The 17949-nt window shown below is 44.4% G+C and overlaps 1 protein-coding gene across 1 annotated transcript in view; it reads left to right on the forward strand.

Moving 5' to 3' along the window:
- Positions 1-1321: 1321 nt before the first annotated feature.
- Positions 1322-17949, forward strand: part of LOC147663259 (guanylate cyclase soluble subunit beta-2-like) — a gene marked incomplete at its 3' end in the record, with an annotated part of 91665 nt that continues 75037 nt past the window's right edge. Inside the window, exons 1-2 of the mRNA XM_086950582.1 lie at positions 1322-1405; positions 9916-10015. Of these exons, the coding sequence (XP_086806708.1) occupies positions 1322-1405; positions 9916-10015 (184 nt within the window). The remainder of the gene's footprint in view (positions 1406-9915; positions 10016-17949) is intronic.

The following is a 17949-nucleotide window of genomic DNA, read 5'->3' on the forward strand; positions in this document are numbered from 1 at the left end:
CGCTTTACGCATCTGAAAGACTGGGTTGCCTATGGAAGACGAAAGGCTTTGAAAAGTGGGATATGATTGGTATTAGTAGGGTGAGTGATCTGTGGGTCAAGGGTAAAGTCAAGACCTTCGAGGCACTGAAGGTAGAGTATGAGCTGAGTGATAGGGAATTCTTCCGTTATGCACAGATTACCCACGCATTGAGTTCGGTTTTTCCTGAGGGTACTGACATCCCCGAATCCTCCCCACAAGAAGATCGGGTGCTTGACGGATACGTGCCCGACAGCACTATTTCTTTGATATATAAGAAATTGATCAATAATCAAACGGATCTGTTGGTGCGGCTCAGGGAGGTTTGGACCAGCGATGGTTTAGAGTTGGATGACGAGGACTGGCAGTCGGCGCTATCCTCGCCTAAGGAGGTCGCGATTCCGGCCCGTCTCCGACTCGATCAACTTAAAATCCTACACCGGACATATGTAACTGGCCCGCGCTTGATTCGTATGGGTTATTCAGTGGACGGGTTATGTAGGCGTGGTTGTGGACTGGTTGGAACCTTCCTTCATATAATTTGGGAGTGTCCGGGGGTGGTGGTGTTCTGGAATCGTGTACATGCTGTGATGGAAAGAGTCTTGGGTGTGGCATTATTGAACACAGATCCGAATGTATTGTCCTATTGCCTTGTATCTAAGTTCTTTTTCTTTAATAAAATAAAAATTATTTAAAAAAAAAAGAAGATCAATTACTATTGGTCAAAGCTAGAGATACCCTACCTCATGGCAGACATTCAGCACAGAAATCACTTCAGGAAAGAGGAGGACAAATGTGTTATTTCTACCATGCCAAGGTGGCATGGCAGATCTGTCATCGCTTTCGTTGTCTGTTAAGTTAGATCAAAATCATGGATTTATCTCCAGGCCACTTAGAGCAAATGCACTCTACCCTCTGAGAGTTTTCTTCGAAAATGCGAGACACATAAGGAATGACACTACAGGAGCCGCCCTTAAATGGAAAGAAGCCACCTGATTTGCCCATGAACGATATTTTTAATCAATGGTAGAACCCTCCACTTGGTCTAAAAAGAATTAATGAAACCTGTCCTCATGGCAACAAATGGTAACTCTCAAATTCTATAGATGATGGTACAGGCTGAAAATGTTTTGTTTATTCTACATTCTTAACCAACTTTTGTTGAAACCCAGACTACTTGTTTAGAAGCAACTGTTCAATTTCTTTACATATGTGTTTCCATTCAGATGTACCGAAGGAGGCTCTACTTAAACTTTTTGGAGAATATTTCTTCAACTTCTGTAAGATGTCCGGCTATGACAGAATGCTCCGTACATTGGGTGGAAATCTCTTGGAGTTTATTGAGAATCTTGATGCCCTTCATAGTTATCTTGGATTGTCTTACCAGGTACAGTATAGTATACTTTGTCATTTCAGTAGACCATGATTTCACAGATTACATGCAACTGATGAGATTTCAAAAGGTTTCATTATTTTAGTATGATCATTGGCTTGGTTGAATTAGCTACTCTTTCTTGATTTGAGTATCTAAAACTCTTATGACCACCATCAAAAAGGTGCATACCACAAGACAGGAAATAAGCGGTCTACCAGCTAAACAAACATATGTCTCTAACAAGTTTTAGCCTTTTTTCAGTTGAGTTGCAAGTATCTAGGAGCTGCTGCTCTTTCCTTTCTGTGGTCGTGGGTTACAACCTTTGGAAACTATATATTATACTGGGGACCATTTGCAAGTTTTAAAGGATTTTTATATTATTTTCATAGAAAGTAAATTCTGGGAGTCCAACATTCATTACATTCAAGAGCCAATCAGATGTGGTTCTGAAGCTGAAAGTAACTATCAAATGTCAGTGTGTGTGAACAGTGTGGTGAATATTCTGCACATGCTTTATGCAATCACTCTGATTAAAGGGTGCCAACTTGCTGATCCATTGCTCCAAGCAGTATACTTTGGTGGGCGGAAGCAAAATGTGAATGACAATTTAACGCACCAATGGATGAAGCCCGGTGATCGAAATCCTTGTATGTATATTTATTTTGAGAAAGATATAGTCTGGCAACACAGCTAAAGCTGCCTCAAAGGTCAGACGTGAAAAGGAAACAAACCCCACCAAATTTAATTAAACCAATTAACCCTCTCCTATTTGAACCATTATAGTCAGTCATTGTGTCATTGTCTCTCAATTGCCTATTATGATAATATGTGAGATTATATGTAACCAAATACCTATCTACACTGTGCAACATAGTGTAATAACAAATCACTGTTAGAGGCCTTTTGGGTTTAACAAGTGTTGGTCACAATAAATACGCCAGACCTACAGCATTTTACAGAACATTTCATTATTAACAGGCAAGCCCTGTGGTACTTGGCATGCATTTTCCCTGAGTTCCAATCAGGTCTACGGGTGTTATCACTGGATTGTCCCAATACCCAGCTCAGGCCTACTGTACTGAGTGTAAACTTTCCCACAAGGCATCCAAAAATTACAAACGTGTACAAAATTACAGTTGGATAAGCAACAAACTATCTCTCCTAAGAGAGCCTAGTAAGGATTTTTGTAGTGCATATCTTCTATGCTAAAGGTTTGTTCAAGTGGGTCACCAAAACCCTTGCATTGTAAGGTAATCTGTGAGGTTCTATGTAACAGAATACCTATTCTGTAGTCTTTACTATAGAGGGAAAACAATCCACCCTATTGGCTTTAACATATGAAACATATCATTTTCATAATAAATATATCAGACCTACTGCCTTTATCATAACTTTTCATAATCAACAGATCAGGCCACTAGTCATGATAATTGGCCTGCCACCATTACCAACTCAGCCCAGCAGTACCGATTATAAGTTTGTCACAATTCTAAAAGAACAATACAACCACTCTTTTCGTGGAAGCACACAACTTCAGTCCAATCAAATCCTATACTGAGGAATACCTAAGTGAGTGAACACTAAGCCCTACTTCAGTAGCACCCTGAAAGTTCGTTGTTATGGATGACTTTAGGTCCAGTGATTGCTGCGCTGGCGAGGCAGACCTAAAAATACATGTAGATTAGTGAACCTAGGCATTCCATACTGCTCTCAAAAGCACAACTGTGCCCTAAAGTTTAAAGTTAATGATGGAAAGGAAAGAGCATCTATTCTGCTGCAACAGAGAAAACATGTAAATCTGCTTAAGACAATTTAACAGCATTACAATGTCATATGTGTCCCCTAAAAGTTGAAGCTTAATCCCATTATAAGTTTGATACTTTATGTATGTTGGCGATTCCATTCTAGACTGCCATAATACTGCCGGCTCATGCAGCTAAACAAACAAAATGATCACAGCTGGAGGGGAAGCACTATTTCTGAGGTAGCAAACAACTTACGCCCAATCAAAACACGTAGTCGTGTCCATCAACATATGGACATAACTTAAGCCCTTTTTTGTGGTAATCCTGAAAGCTCTTTTTCTAGGTTGTTTGTATATGGTGTGGTGACAGCTGTGTTGTCAAACCAGACCTATAAACCGGGTCAAAATAGGCAAACCTGTTGAATAATTATTGGAGTATGTATATTTTTATAAAACTGCTTACTTTTGTTATTTTGAATTTTGTGTGGTTTTCAAAAGTGCCCTATTCCTTGGCATGTCGTGATCTATCTGAAAACAAACAAGCTATTTATGGAGCATTTGACTCGCAGGACCAACAAACAAAGGAAATCACTCTTTTAAACACAAGATATAAAAGAAAACATCTCCATATATGAAAACTACCTGTTAATAGCAATACCATAAATAAAGCAAAAGAAATTATATTTCTCTTATGCTTGGTCTCTGATTTTAAAGCAAATTTAAGTCCCATAAATCTGGATAACGAGCATTGAAACCCTCCTGTGCTCACAACCTTTTCTATGTGGTGTGCCATGACTTTACCACTGGTTTTGAAAGTGATGGGTATGTGGTACCAGGTTGGACTGAAGGTAGCCTCATCCTAATATGAAAGAGGGGTCTCTGTCAGTTTCAAAATGATTTCCCTTCTCCATTCCTTGGGCTAGATCTTTGTTCACTTGCTGCTAGTGTATTTAATGACTTGATTGGAAGAACGGGAGATTTTGGGCCGGATGTACAACCCTATTTTGCATGCGCAAACAGGTTTGTGACCAGTTTGCGCATGCAAAATCTAATAGAGCCAAGTACAATGCCTATTTAGAGAGTTTGCGACTCGCTAAATAGGAATTGTGAGTTGCGATTAGGAAGGGGAATTCCAAGGGCTTCCCTTCCGCAATTGCGGTTGCAAAACACTCGCAATTTACTGCCGTCTTCAAGAGGGTGGTAAAGCACTCTCAAATGGGAAGGGGTCCATTCTACAAGATTTCACTGTGCCACTTCTAGGATGCCACTGCGTCAAATTCTTACTCCTGCTTGAAGCAGGCGTAAGGAGTGACGCAGCACAATGAGGATAGGCCTCCCCCTACATTGCTGGAGTTGCGTCGTGCTTGCGACACGACTCCAGAAATGCGTGACTTTTGCGTCAACAGATACGTCAGAATTTCTGACGCATCTGTCAATCCTTGCGCCATGGTGCGCCATATTGTAAATACGGCGCATCCATAGTGGTGCAAGGGTTTCTTAAATGGGCGCAGGGAAAGTGGCGCATCTTCCCAGATGTTGCACTTTCTTGTAATTCTGCCCCATAGAGTTCTGCACATCACAGATAGCTATGCTTCTGTAAATTGCATTCCCATACAGAGCTGGTAGTGTCAGGCGATGGCGATAGAGACTATAACCACAGTCTTGATGTTATCTGTGGCTCAGCTCACTTAGCACTTAAATAAATTGAAGAAACAAATGTAAACTGGGAATCCCTGGCTCACATTTGGTAGTTTGCCTAAAATGGCAATGTTTTCCTCACTGAGGATGCGCATGATGTATGTGCAATAAGTCTAAGGTCGATACCGTTAAGAAATCAAGAACTTAAAAGGTCAAAGATAAGAAAAAAGTTAGAAAATAATAATAATAATGAAATCAAACCACAAATAATTCAAAACAGTCCTCAGGAAAGCATTTTAAAAATGTGTTCAGTGTTATTGAAAAGGGGAAATGCAAAGAAAGTTTGGAAAAAGGTATTGCATGTAGTTGACAAATAAGTAGGCACACATTGTAGCCAAATCATAAGGGGCCACAGCTAGGCAAAAGCTGGCAGTTTGATTTTACTGAAAGTTTGGACCACTGAATTTAAGAACTTTTCTGGACATTGAAAATTTTCAGTGGGCGGAGCATGGGTGCTGTAGCTCCAGGTTTTCAGATTTTAATAATAATAATAACCTTTTCGGTGCTCATGACGACTCCCGGCCGTCATGAGTCACGGTAGGCGTGTGCTCATGGCGGCCGGGAGCCGTCCGAACGTTGCCGCTCCTCCCACACACTGTTAATTCCCCGCCTGAGCGGGAGAATTAATCAGTGGGCAGAGCTCAGACGGCTCCTGGCCGTCATGAGCACACGCCAACCGTGATTTATGACGTCCGGGAGCTGTCATGAGCACCCCAGTGCCCCCCCCCCCCGCACCGCGGCGGAATTCGTGCCAAAGGGGTTAACAGTAATAATAATAACAATAATAATAATGATGTTGATGACGATGCTACCAAAAACAGAACAACAATATCAATGTTGTTATTATAATTAATAATAACCATCATCATCAGCATGATAAACCACCCTAAAAGAGTAAAGAGTTAGAATGATAATTGAAAGTTGAGTAATAAACTTCAATCAGCCCAAGGGATTTCCATCTGCAGTTTATTTATTTCGGAGTTTGTGTGTGAAACATATTGACTACATCGAGGGCAAACATTTGGACTCTGTAGATAGACCCTCAGATCACAGACTTCTTGGTGTCTCAGTACTTTACCAAAATCCAGAAACAGATGAATGATGCAGCAATATTTGATAAGTGAGATCTTCTCGACAGAGTGACTCTGTTGCTTGAGACAGGTAAAGTATTTAGGTTACTGAATGGAATTCCAAGTTGCTAAGGTGTTGGTGAGCCGAAGAGTGAAAAGGATAGAGAGAGGACATTAGGACCAGCTGCTGGAGAAAATAGCTTAATGTTCTGAAATAGCAAACAACTCTATTATAATCAAACATTGCACAAGGTTTAGAACTGGTAATATTATCACGAGTGGTTGTTTGATGCGTATTTATATGTTGGCCTGCATAAATGGCGAATACCCACACAACTCTGTCAGCTAAAAGCTTCTGATAATAATGGAAGATGAAGGGTACCGCCAGATCCCTTCCTGGCATCACCATTGCCACTCCAGCTCTTGTCAGATGAGCAGATACCTACAAAAGAAACCCCACTCCTTGAAACAACAATAGCACCAGTTATGAGCAGGTCTAATAATTATTCTGGGAATTCAGATTCTGATCACATAAAAGTGGAACAATCGGAATGTTGTCACCAATTTCAGGTCTGTCGTCTATTTCTTCATGTTCTGGGATTCTTCCCCCCAAAGTCATCTGATGAGGTTACCACTTCACCTCTTATTTAGAAGTGGACAGAAATGGGGCAGAGTGGTAAAAAGTACTGTAATGGGATAAAAAGACTTTTTATTCCATTCATCACGATTAAGAATGGCATCCCGGTATAGAAATCCATACTTCAGTTCTTTGTTGCACACTGAAAGTTGGTATAATTTGGTGGCCTCTGGGGAGACGTTAGTTCATTATTAGCCTATTGAACTCCACAGCCTTCTATCGTGCTTATTAGAACATTGGTATGTTGGGAGCTCCATTGAAAACAATGGCTGGTATGAGCCTGGAGCTCCAAGATTCCAATGTTTCTTTGTTCACAGCTCTGGCTGTGAACAAAGGCTTCAGAGAGCCTGAGGGGATTCCAATCCCCTCACGCTTCCAAAAGGCTTTGTTTTTTTTGTTAGAACATTCGGTCCTCTAGTGACAGAATGTTCTAATAGCCTTATAGCCCTTCGTAGACAGGCTATACCGCTATTAAAGTCCCTCTCCCTTGTTAAAGGCCCTCGCTGAATGCTGGAGAGGGCCTTTAATAGCTGGTATAGTCCTCTACGGCGGGCTATAAGGCTATATTAGGACATTGGAATGTTGGGAGCTCCATTGCAGACAATGGAGTGCTCCCTGCTTCTACGGGCCGGTAAAGGCCCGCAGAGCAACATTCCAATTTTCTACAAAGGCTTCTCGAAGTTCGAGGGGATTTAAATCCCCTCGAGCTTCGAGAACCCTTTGTTTAATTTGTTAGAACATTCTGCCCTTTAGTGGCAGAATGTTCTAATAGCCTTATAGCCCTTCGTAGCAAGTCTATACGGCTATTAAAGTCCTGCAGTTTCGTTAAAGTCCCTCGCCTTCGGCTCGGGCCTTTAACGATTCAGCGGGCCTTTAATAGCAGGTATAGCCTGCTACGGTGGGCTATAAGGCTATATTAAACATGAAAATACTAAAATCATGAATGAAAAATGTTTCTCCTCGCAAAGCTGGTGCAGTTCAAAGTGCCAGGCTTTATGAGAGAAGAAGACCAAAGTCAATGTATCTAAGTAACATTGGGGCATATTAGCAAGAACCTTGTTAAAATCATCGACGTTTTAGCGGCAGGAAACTGCCGCTAAAACGGCGATAATGGGCTTGCTAATATGCGTTGTAGAATTCCAATAGAAGCCCAGGTTAGATGTCCTGCACATCTAACCTGGGCTTCTATTGGAATTCTTGCTAATATGCTCCATTGTGAGCTGCAAATGTCTTCTGAGCTCACATTGTCAACATTGCAGCCTCTTGTGAGTCTAAAAAGACAGCGGTGGCTTTAAAGTGGTGGTCCGCCTCCTTGTGACTCTTAAGAAAATGCATTAATGGTTTGCAGTTGCTTCTGAGCTAGCAAAGTCTTGAAATGCTGTTAAATGCTGTGCCAGTCAGTAATCATTCAGATCATGGTTGCTGTCCCTGCAGGACAACCTCTACTCTGCAAGTGTCAGCTGCGCATTAGAGGAACCTTACAGCGGTCTCCATGGAAGAAACATGCTCCCCTAATGTGCTAATGGTTTTGGGTATTGAGCCCTTTCAAGTGGCAGGGTTTTCAATACTGGTGCTTTGTGGGTGCAGATACCCAAATGGAATTCTGATGACCCTGGTAGGTGACAATCTCTGCCTTCATGGCTATTCACAAGGATTTGCAGATGAAATCCTGCCTCGTGAATATGAGTGGGCAGCATTCGTGTGAATCCCTGTCAACAGCCTTGTTACACTGTGCTGGATTCATACAACTGCCAGAGCACAAAAATAAGACCAAGGCACATTGCAGACTGATGCTTACGTCATCAACTCCCATCTGACATCAGTTTACCCTCTGGCGGCATCTCTGCTTTGCGTGTGTTGCCATATTGATTACTGAAACGTCTCTGATTGCCCCCTTTTGGGGTATGCATATCCACAGCACCCCCTACACCTCTGGCTAGTTTGGTGTTGTGTACCTGCCGACATACTTTAGTCCTAGCGACAATAAATTAATAAATCACAATATAACTTGATAATATAGTGAAAAGAATGAATTGCCCAAAGTATTAAATGTACTTATCTTGACTGTGAGCAGCAAGAAAAGAGGGCTGTTCGCACTTTAGTGGGACAATATACAAAATATTGTAATGCTATTGGATATAGTGTGGATTACGTGTTTTATCCATTGGCTAAGCTGTTGCTAGGCCTCTTGGGATTTGTAGTTCTCACTATTCTTGACTGCTGCTATGCAAATTAAATCAAGATTAGAAAGCACAATAGGAGTCTCTAGTCTTGACATAAAATTCCGATTTGCGCATCTATCTCTCATGCCTCGATCTCCATCACACTGCTTGGGGATGCACCCTAAGACATGATAAGAGACACTCAAGCATGATACTAACATGCTTTGTACATAACGGCGCCCCCCCCCCCCCCCAAGCGCCTTGAGACCTTCTGGGTGAGTAGTGCGCTATACAAATTTCTTGATTGATTGATTGATTACATAGGATGGCAACAATGCAAGGCTCTGATAACTATGCACTTCTCCACAGTGTAGCTAATCATTCGACAATGTGCGTCACCACATAGGTTAGGAAGTGCTATATAAATGTTTTTTAAAAAATGGAAGCCATTTTTATTCTGCTTTTGCGTATCATATTTAGTATTACAATACAATAAAACAGGATGCCTTACATAATACATGTAGGTATTCTGTCCTTGAGAATTAGCCATTCGGAATATGCTGGAATCTGAACTCTGATTAATACATAAATGAGTAATTAATAGGATTTTTTTTTAAGCAACATTCAACAGTAACTGTGAGTCTGGTCTTGTAGTGTGGGCTTGGATAGGGTATCAAGTGTAGCATCCGTGGATGCCACATTGGAGCGCGCCATAGCCAACCCCCTGTGTCGGGGTATCGTAATATATGGGGTAGCTGTGTTAGGTGAGGGGTTTATTCCTCAAAATCTGTATGACATGGATTCAATGGTGGTCTTGTACTTTTCTAAGGCCGGCGAGTGTCATCGCTAGGATCATGCTGAAATGTGTTCAAGAGGTCGCCCCAGGCTGTAGCAAGAGGGCACTTCCATTGGCCACGCATTTCTTCCGGTTGCAAAGGATGGACTCCACCTCGGCCCAGTGCACTATAGTATAAAGGCTATAATACAATGCAATACATCACAACACAATACAACACAATAAATGCAAATAATTTAATTACCATGTAACACCCGCATTTATTTAATGCACTTCCTAATTATATTTTAGGTAAATCCATCTCACCTACAAATTTAAAGTTATCAAATTTAAAGTTGCATTTCCATGCTTTTAGAAAAACTTACAAAAGTGTTTATTGAACTTGCTGATCACAGTTAATGTTCTTGCTTGACAGGAAATGAATGCCCCATCATTCCGTGTGGAAAAAAGATCAGACGGAGCCATGCTGCTGCACTACTATTCGGACAGGCGAGGTCTGTGTCACATCGTTCCAGGTACAGGCGATTCTGTCTTCGGTCACTATTAATTGCCATCACTTAGAAGGTCTACTTGAAAGCCAGTGCTTAATTTGAGATGGTGTTTTCCGGTGCTCAGCACCAGCGCTTTCCTTTAGCACTACTTTAAGACAGGTTGGCATGTGGTGGGCATGGGGAGATTAAGTGGTTTGACTAGAATAGCAGAATGTTAATTCGATTCAAGACTCGAACGGTTCCCAAGCTCTAAGGTCGCCGCTCTTGCCATTAGCCACAACCTCTCCCCACTTTCATGGTTCCATCGTTGGTTCAGTTTTAGGCGACGCTAACAGGAGAAATGGGCTGGCTCAAGCTGCCTCCTGATGAGAGCAACGGCACTTATGTTTTTTAACAAATTAAACACTGCAAACATAGCGTTATATTTTCTTATGATGCCTGCGCCGTTCCCACAACCTTTGACAAGGGTATCAAACATCATAGACTACTGACATTCAAAACAAATGTGCGCTGGTCAAAAATGGAAGTCATTGGGTTGGCCCAATCCCTGCAAATTACTGGGCGGGAAACATATTTTGGCACATTTTTAGCACTGACTTTAGTGTGTAAAAAAGGTAAATCTATTTTGCTCTTTCGGGTCTCAGTGAGGGCAAAATCATTCTCCGGTGTTTCATTTGAATGAATATGGGACATTGCATTTTGTAGAGTTGCTTGTTACATTTTGTTTAGGTCAAACCTAAGGAAAAGTAGACACTGATTTTTCAAAATGCCTGGGGTAGCATTGGAGATATTTCTGGGATGGAATGCCTCTATGGAGAGTTGTGCTCCCTGCCCTGTGTTCTTCTGTGTATAGCCTTATTGTTTATTCTGCAGTGAGCTCAACAGGTGCGCAAGCGCACTGATCGCCCTCTTACTTACACCAACGATGGGCTCTAATGTTTGAGGGGCACCCATAGTGCAGCTGTCCAGGGTCGGATTGGGATCACAATTTGGCCCGGGCACTGACGAAAAAAGTGGCCCACATTCAAGGGGCGTGGCCCACATTTAAGGGGCGTGGCCCACATTCAAAGGGCGGGCCCTTTCATGGAACACCATTTGGTTACTCTTTGAGGCCTAATTTGTAGAGAAATATTTTGTAAATTAAGCCTTTAAAAGCTTACAGAGCAAGTAACATTGGTAAAGACTAGGAGCACTGTAGTTCTGATAACTGAATACTTACTTGCAGTCTTAACGCCCTGCACAATGCCGTTAGATACTCTTTCCCAACCAGCTATGTCCTAGACTCTAATTATCAGATAAATCAGAAATCTAGCACAAAGTCAAGGAGAAAAGGTAAGACTGGAATCTCTGGGAATAGAACATGTAATAACAAAAGTAAGAATTCACAAACGAGGAAAAGGCAGTCTGGGGTGTAAAGAATGCTGGAAAATGTATCTGTACAATCTAGTCATAAATGTATTTCACAACCAGCAGGTGATGTCCATATACAATAAAAAACACAGTTCTATTTATGAGTATCAATTACAGTACACATGATCCGATTTTTTATTTAAGGGCCTGGGCGATGAAGTGATCTGCCCAGAATCACAGGATGTTGAGCAGACGCTGGGACTCAAACTTGAATCCCGATCTCTGCAACTCTGGCCTCAGGCCACATATGCCTATGTACAGACCAGAGACGTTTTAAGGCATGGGCAATGCGGGCTCTGGCCCAGGGCCCCAGCCTTTCAGGGAGCCCCCTGATAGAGCCAGCTCTGTTCTGCAGAGAATCTTGCCCTAATGACCCTGCATACTCCTTAAACAGATTGTTTTAAATACCATTTTTTCAAATTTATTTTTAATATGGGCAATGAGTAAGAACCTATCACAGAGATTTTGCATAAAAAAGTGTTTATGTTTCATGCAACATCCATAAAAAAATGTCTTTGAGATCAAACAGGCCATCACATATGAGAAATGGGAGGATGTCACTGAGATTATTTTCATTAATTTTAGTGAGCTGCTACTGTGTTGTAATATTGAAAACACATGTCAATGTCCTTGAATATTAGATGTAAATGCATTCAGAATTTGGACAAGTATGGTAGTGCTCTGTCGGTATACAACCGTTACCACGCATCTTTTACCACGAAATACTGTTACAACGAAACTATTACAACGCAAGTGTATTTACAACGCATGTATTTACAACGCATTACACTACAACGCAGATACTATTACAACGCATACCATTACAACGTAAGTATAGGTAAGTTTATCTTTTTTTTAAAACATTTATTAGGGGTATTGTGTTATGGGGTACAGGGGTATTTTAGGGTTCAGGGCTAGGTTTGGGTTATGGGGTACAGGGGTATTTTAGGGTTCAGGGCTAGGTTTGGGTTATGGGGTACAGGGGTATTTTAGGGTTCAGGGCTAGGTTTGGGTTATGGGGTACAGGGGTATTTTAGGGTTCAGGGCTAGGTTTGGGTTATTGGGTACAGGGGTATTTTAGGGTTCAGGGCTAGGTTTGGGTTATGGGGTACAGGGGTATTTTTAGGGTTCAGGGCTAGGTTTGGGTTATGGGGTACAGGGGTATTTTAGGGTTCAGGGCTAGGTTTGGGTTATGGGGTACAGGGGTATTTTTAGGGTTCAGGGCTGGGTTTGGGTTATGGGGTACAGGGGTATTTTTAGGGTTCAGGGCTAGGTTTGGGTTATGGGGTACAGGGGTATTTTAGGGTTCAGGGCTAGGTTTGGGTTATGGGGTACAGGGGTATTTTAGGGTTCAGGGCTGGGTTTGGGTTTTGGGTTACAGGGGTATTTTTAGGGTTCAGGGCTAGGTTTGGGATTTGGGGTATAGGGGTATTTTTTACATATATATTTACAAATTCTTAAATAAAAATTAATATAATTAATTAAAATATTTAAATAATTATTAGTTACATTATTTGTAAATATTATTTATATACTTACCTATGCTTACGTTGGAATGGTATGCGTTGTAATAGTATCTGCGTTGTAGTGTAATGCGTTGTAAAGGCATTCGTTGTAAAAAATGCGTGGTAATAGTATGGTTGGAAAATGTATGCGTGCTAACGTCATACATCCCTGTCACATCCGCTCTGTCCAGTGACCAGCTGAAAGAGGGCATCAAAGAGCAGAAATTGGATTATAAATTCAAATCTGTTCCGAACAGGGGCCCAAAAATATGTTTGGCCCAGGACCCCCAAAATTCTTAAGATGTTTGGCACAGATAAGGAATGAAAGTGAGAGGATACTCTTCTTGCACAGTACACAGGGCCAAGGTGACAATGGCCTACATGCTGAGCAACTAAAAAAACAGCAAGGCCCCTTTCTGTCACAAAATTATTCGAGCCCTCCAGCGAAGGAGCACCTAATAAGCAGGAAGCCCCTGCTATTACGAACCTACTCAGCCCTCCCCAGACCTTCAGCTCAGGAGCACATGAACAGCAGTAAGGCCCCTGCAATTAGTAAATAAATCAGCCCTCCCCAGCCCTCCAGGCCTCAGGGCAATGTCCTGGCAGGGGAGCACAAAACAACACAGTTGCTGGGTCATCCACAGGAGCCAGGCGGAGGCTGAGGTGAAGATGGTGCAAGTTGCAAAGATCACCTGGTCCCCACAGCGAGACCCATTCTTCCTCGACCACTATGCCCTGAATGTGAAGGGCTGTGGGCGAGGTGTTAAAACCAACACTGTTTATGTGCTGCGTGGGCCCCTGGGGGGCCGAGATGAAAATGGCTCAAAGGCCTGAGCAACACCTGGCCCCCAGGGAGGCCGATTTTTGCAAACAATCACCCCCTCCCCAGCCACCCTCAGCGTGATTGCTTTGCAGGTGAAAGAGAGGCCACAGCAGATAATCGCTGTGGCCGCACAGTTAAGCTGCATTCATTTCTCTGTCTCTGTGCCCTCTGTGGGCCGTTTTTTTTTCTCCCCTTTCCTAGTCCACAGAGAGCACGGAGACAGAGACAGAGAAATGAATGCAGCTTCACTGTGCGGCTGGTAAAGGGGAGAAAATAAAACGGCCCACAGAGGGCACGGAGACACCGGCCCTTCGGCCCATGCCCGAATGCCCGCAATGCCAATCTGCCCCTGCAGCTGTCTCGGAGAGAGTGGCTCCTGCCCTCTCTCCCAGGGCTTTAAGACACTGTCGGTAGCAGCAGTGTAATTCTACTGAGGTGTAAGGCCTTTCTGCTTCCCCACTGTAAAAAGCCAAATCACCTGTGCCTGACTGGGGCCCTCCACCGCCATCATCTCTGAGACAAGCATGGAGGGTGCCTCTACAACTGTGTGCATGACTGTGGTTGCACGTGAGGTCCATGAGCTCATTTGACTGAGATCTTGCCACAGTCCATTTATCTCAGTGTGCTTGCCCTTTAAAACGGGAGCCCAGCTTGTGTAAAGGGTGCCCAGGTCCCTCCTGAATCAGGGAGCTTGAACATTTTGCATTCCTATTAATCCTGTGCCACAATATTTGCTCCTGTGGAGTAATGTTTGCAGTAGCCACAGTGATTCTACCAGAGCATTGTACGGGTTATCGGAAAAGACAGGCCTTGAGGCTCTTCCTGAAGGTGTGCAGAGTAGGGGAGCGTTTGATATTGACTGGGAGCTCGTCCCAGGCCCTGGCAGCGATGTCGGAGAAAGCTCTTCCACCTGCTCTGGTTCTGCGGATGCGCAGAGTTTCTGCTAGAGCGAGGTCAGCAGAGCGGAGTTTTCTTTTGAGTACGTGGAAAAAGATTATTTCGTTGAGGTATTTGGGTCTGAGGTTGTGGAGTGATTTGTAGGCGTGGGTGAGTAGCTTGAGGGTTACTTTCTTCTCGACGGGGAGCCAGTGGAGGTCTCACAGGCGTTGGGTGATGTGCTCATGTCGTGGGGTGCCTGCCGCGCTGTTCTGGATGGTCTGGAGTTTGGGTAGGAGGGATTTGTTGATTCCAGCTTACAGGGCGTTTCCGTCGTCGAGTCTGCTGGTTTTGAGTGTGTGGGTGACGGTGTTTCTGGCTTTGGGTGGGATCCACTTGATGGGCTTGCGGAGGACACGGAGGGAGTTGAAGCAGGTGGAGGCGAAGGCATTGATCTGGCGAGTCATGGTGAGGGAGCAGTTGAGGATGATGCTGGGGTTACGGGCGTGGTCAGAGGGGGTGGGTGGGTTTCCAAGGACGGGGGGCCACCAGGTGTTGTCTCAAGCAGTGGGGGAAGGTCCAAGGATGAGGACCTCAGTCTTCTCCGAGTTGATCTTTAGGCAGCTGCTGCTCATCCAGGCTGCGACGTCTTTCATTCCTTCCTGGAAGCTGAATCTGGTGTCATCGGGGTTCTTCGGCAGGGAGCGGATGATCTGGGTGTTGTTGGTGTAGGATACTATGCGGAGTCCATGCTGTCTGACGATGGCGGTGAGGGGGGGGCATGTAGATTTTGAGGAGCATGGGGCTGAGCAATGATCCTTGGGGTTCTCCGCAGTTGGATGGGTGGGAGTGTTATCCTTTGGATTCTGCCGGCGAGAAAGGAGCAGATCCAGTCAAGGGTGGTTCCCCGTATGCCGGCGTAGTAGAGACTGGCTGCGAGAGTGCAGTGGGAGATGGTATTGAAGGCTGCGGAGAGGTCTAGAAGGATGAGGGCAGCGGTGTGGGCCTGGTCAAGTTGCATGAGGATGTCGTCAGTGGCGGCAAGGAGGGCGGTCTCTGTGCTGTGGTTGCTGCGGAATCCGGACTGGGAAGAGGCGAGGATGGCGTTCTCTTCGATGAAGGTGGTTAACTGGGCGTTGCTGATTTTCTCTGTGAACTTGGCTGCAAAGGAAAGGCGAGAGATGGGATGGTAGTTCTTCAGACCCATAGGGTCAGCAGAGGGTTTTTTGAGGAGGGGCTTGGCCTCTGCCTGCTTCCAGTCGTCGGGGAAAATGCTGGATTCAAAGGAGACATTGATGATGCGGCGTAGCTCGGTTGCTATGATGGTGGCGGCTCTGTGGAAGATGTGGGGTGGGCAGGGCATCTGTGGGGGCTTCTGAATGTGTGCTCTTCATGGTCAAGGTGGTATCTTCTGTGGTGACCGGGGTCCTGGTGGTCCTGGTGGTGATGGTGGCCTGGCTGTCATTGCTGGACGGGATGGTGGTTTCTGAAATCTGTTTGTTAAAGTTGTCATAGAAGATCTTGATTTTCAGGTGGAAGTAGGAGCTGAACTTGTTGCAGAGGTCCTGGGAGGGTGTGATGTCCGTGGGTTTGTTGGGGGGTTTGGTGAATTGCTGGATGATGTTGAAAAGTTCCTTAGAGTTAATGGAATTGGTGAGGATTTTGTTCCGGATGAAGGTCCTCTTAGTGTATCTTACAAGTTGGTGGTATTCTCTCATGGCGTTCTTGTAGGTGGTCTGGTCTTAGGTGATTTTTCTGTTTCTCCATCGTTTTTTGAGGCGCCTGGCTTTTTGGAGGTCAGTGGTGAACAGTGGCCTTTAGGAGACGCTGTCTGTCGGGGTTGAGGTGGGGTATTAGCTTGTCTGCGCAGCTAGTAATCCAGCGGTGTAGTTCCTTGGCTGCAGAGTTGGTGTCGGTCGAGGGGGGGGGCATGGATGAGGGTGGAGTTGAAGTGCTCCACTGTGACTTTGCTCCAATTCCTTCATGGTGGGCGCGGCGTGGGATTGTGAGCGGTGGTGGTGTTGACAGAGAAGTGTACGCAGTGGTGGTCTGTCCAGAGGGGCTGCGAGGAGTGGCTGAACTGGATGTTGTTGCCTCCTGCAAAGATGGGATTGAGGGTGTGTCCTGCATTGTATGTGGGGGTGGTGATGAGCTGCTTCAGTCAGAGGTTTGGCAAGGTTGTCTTGGAGGGCAGTGGAGTCGGGGTCGCTGCGGTTGTCGAGGTGGAAGTTCAAGTCTCCGATGAGTACGTAGTCCCTGGAGGCGATGGTGTGTGGTGCGATGAGGTCCACAATGGAAGTGGTGACAGAAGCGCAAGGTCCGGGGGGTGCTGTATGTGAGGTTGCCACGAAGCGTGGTTTTGGGGGTGCTAGATCTGGAAGTGGAAGTGTTCGGTTTTGGAGAGGTGGTCCCTCGTGCTGGAGGTGGAGAGTAGGATGGAGCTCTTGTGTGCAATGGCGATTCCTCGTCCTGGGCAGTGGAGGCGGTCCTTCCTCTGGATCTTGTATCCTTTGGGAATGGCGGTGGCGATGTCCGGGGCAGAGGAGGCGTTGGATCTCGTTTCCATGAAGAAGGCAACGTCTGGCAAGAGGGTGTCGAGGAGGTCCCAGATCGCTACAGCATTTTTGTGCAGGGAACGCATGTTTTAAAAACATTTTATTAGTAACATAGAGCAGTACACAATGCGGAGCCTACAACCCTGAAGGCCGGCTGCAACACTTCAATGCATGTAATACAATAAAAATGAGGTGCTGTTAAAAGGGAAAAAAGGAACAAATAAGTGAGTGCACATATCTCATCTGATCATATCTCCTGGTTGATTGTCATTTACAGCATGGTGTGTTTCCTGCATGCTCACAGTCCAATTTCACATTCAAATGACGTCTCATTTTATCTTTTTTATAACAATAGAAGTTAACTCTGTATACTCAACAGTTCTTATCCATGCGTCCCTGAAAACATTCGCTTTATCGTCAGGGTAACGTATTGGTATCTGCTGTACGGATATTCATAGTTATTGTGGACAGACCCTGTGAGTGTGTCATGTGGATAGAATTCGTTAATGTATGAGTTCTCTCTATCCGTCCAGTGATGCATACCGCCTACATGGAACGGAGTGCATCTACTGATGATCAACGCGATGGGTAAATTGTAACATTTTATAATTATCATAGCCCAAGTGTACACTGAGGAGATTTGACTCACATCTGGGTTTATAGCATGTAGGCTTGAGCAGTTGTGTTCCGCGGTGATGTAGTGTTGTGTTGGTCCTTTTGAATCCCCGTTTGTAGGTTTACATGTTCTCAGAAGAGTATGTATTGGCGTCCTATGGGAGGTGGCATGTG

The sequence above is a fragment of the Lissotriton vulgaris genome, unplaced genomic scaffold (assembly GCF_964263255.1).
Source record: "Lissotriton vulgaris unplaced genomic scaffold, aLisVul1.2 SCAFFOLD_4601, whole genome shotgun sequence".
NCBI classification, from domain to species: domain Eukaryota; kingdom Metazoa; phylum Chordata; class Amphibia; order Caudata; family Salamandridae; genus Lissotriton; species Lissotriton vulgaris.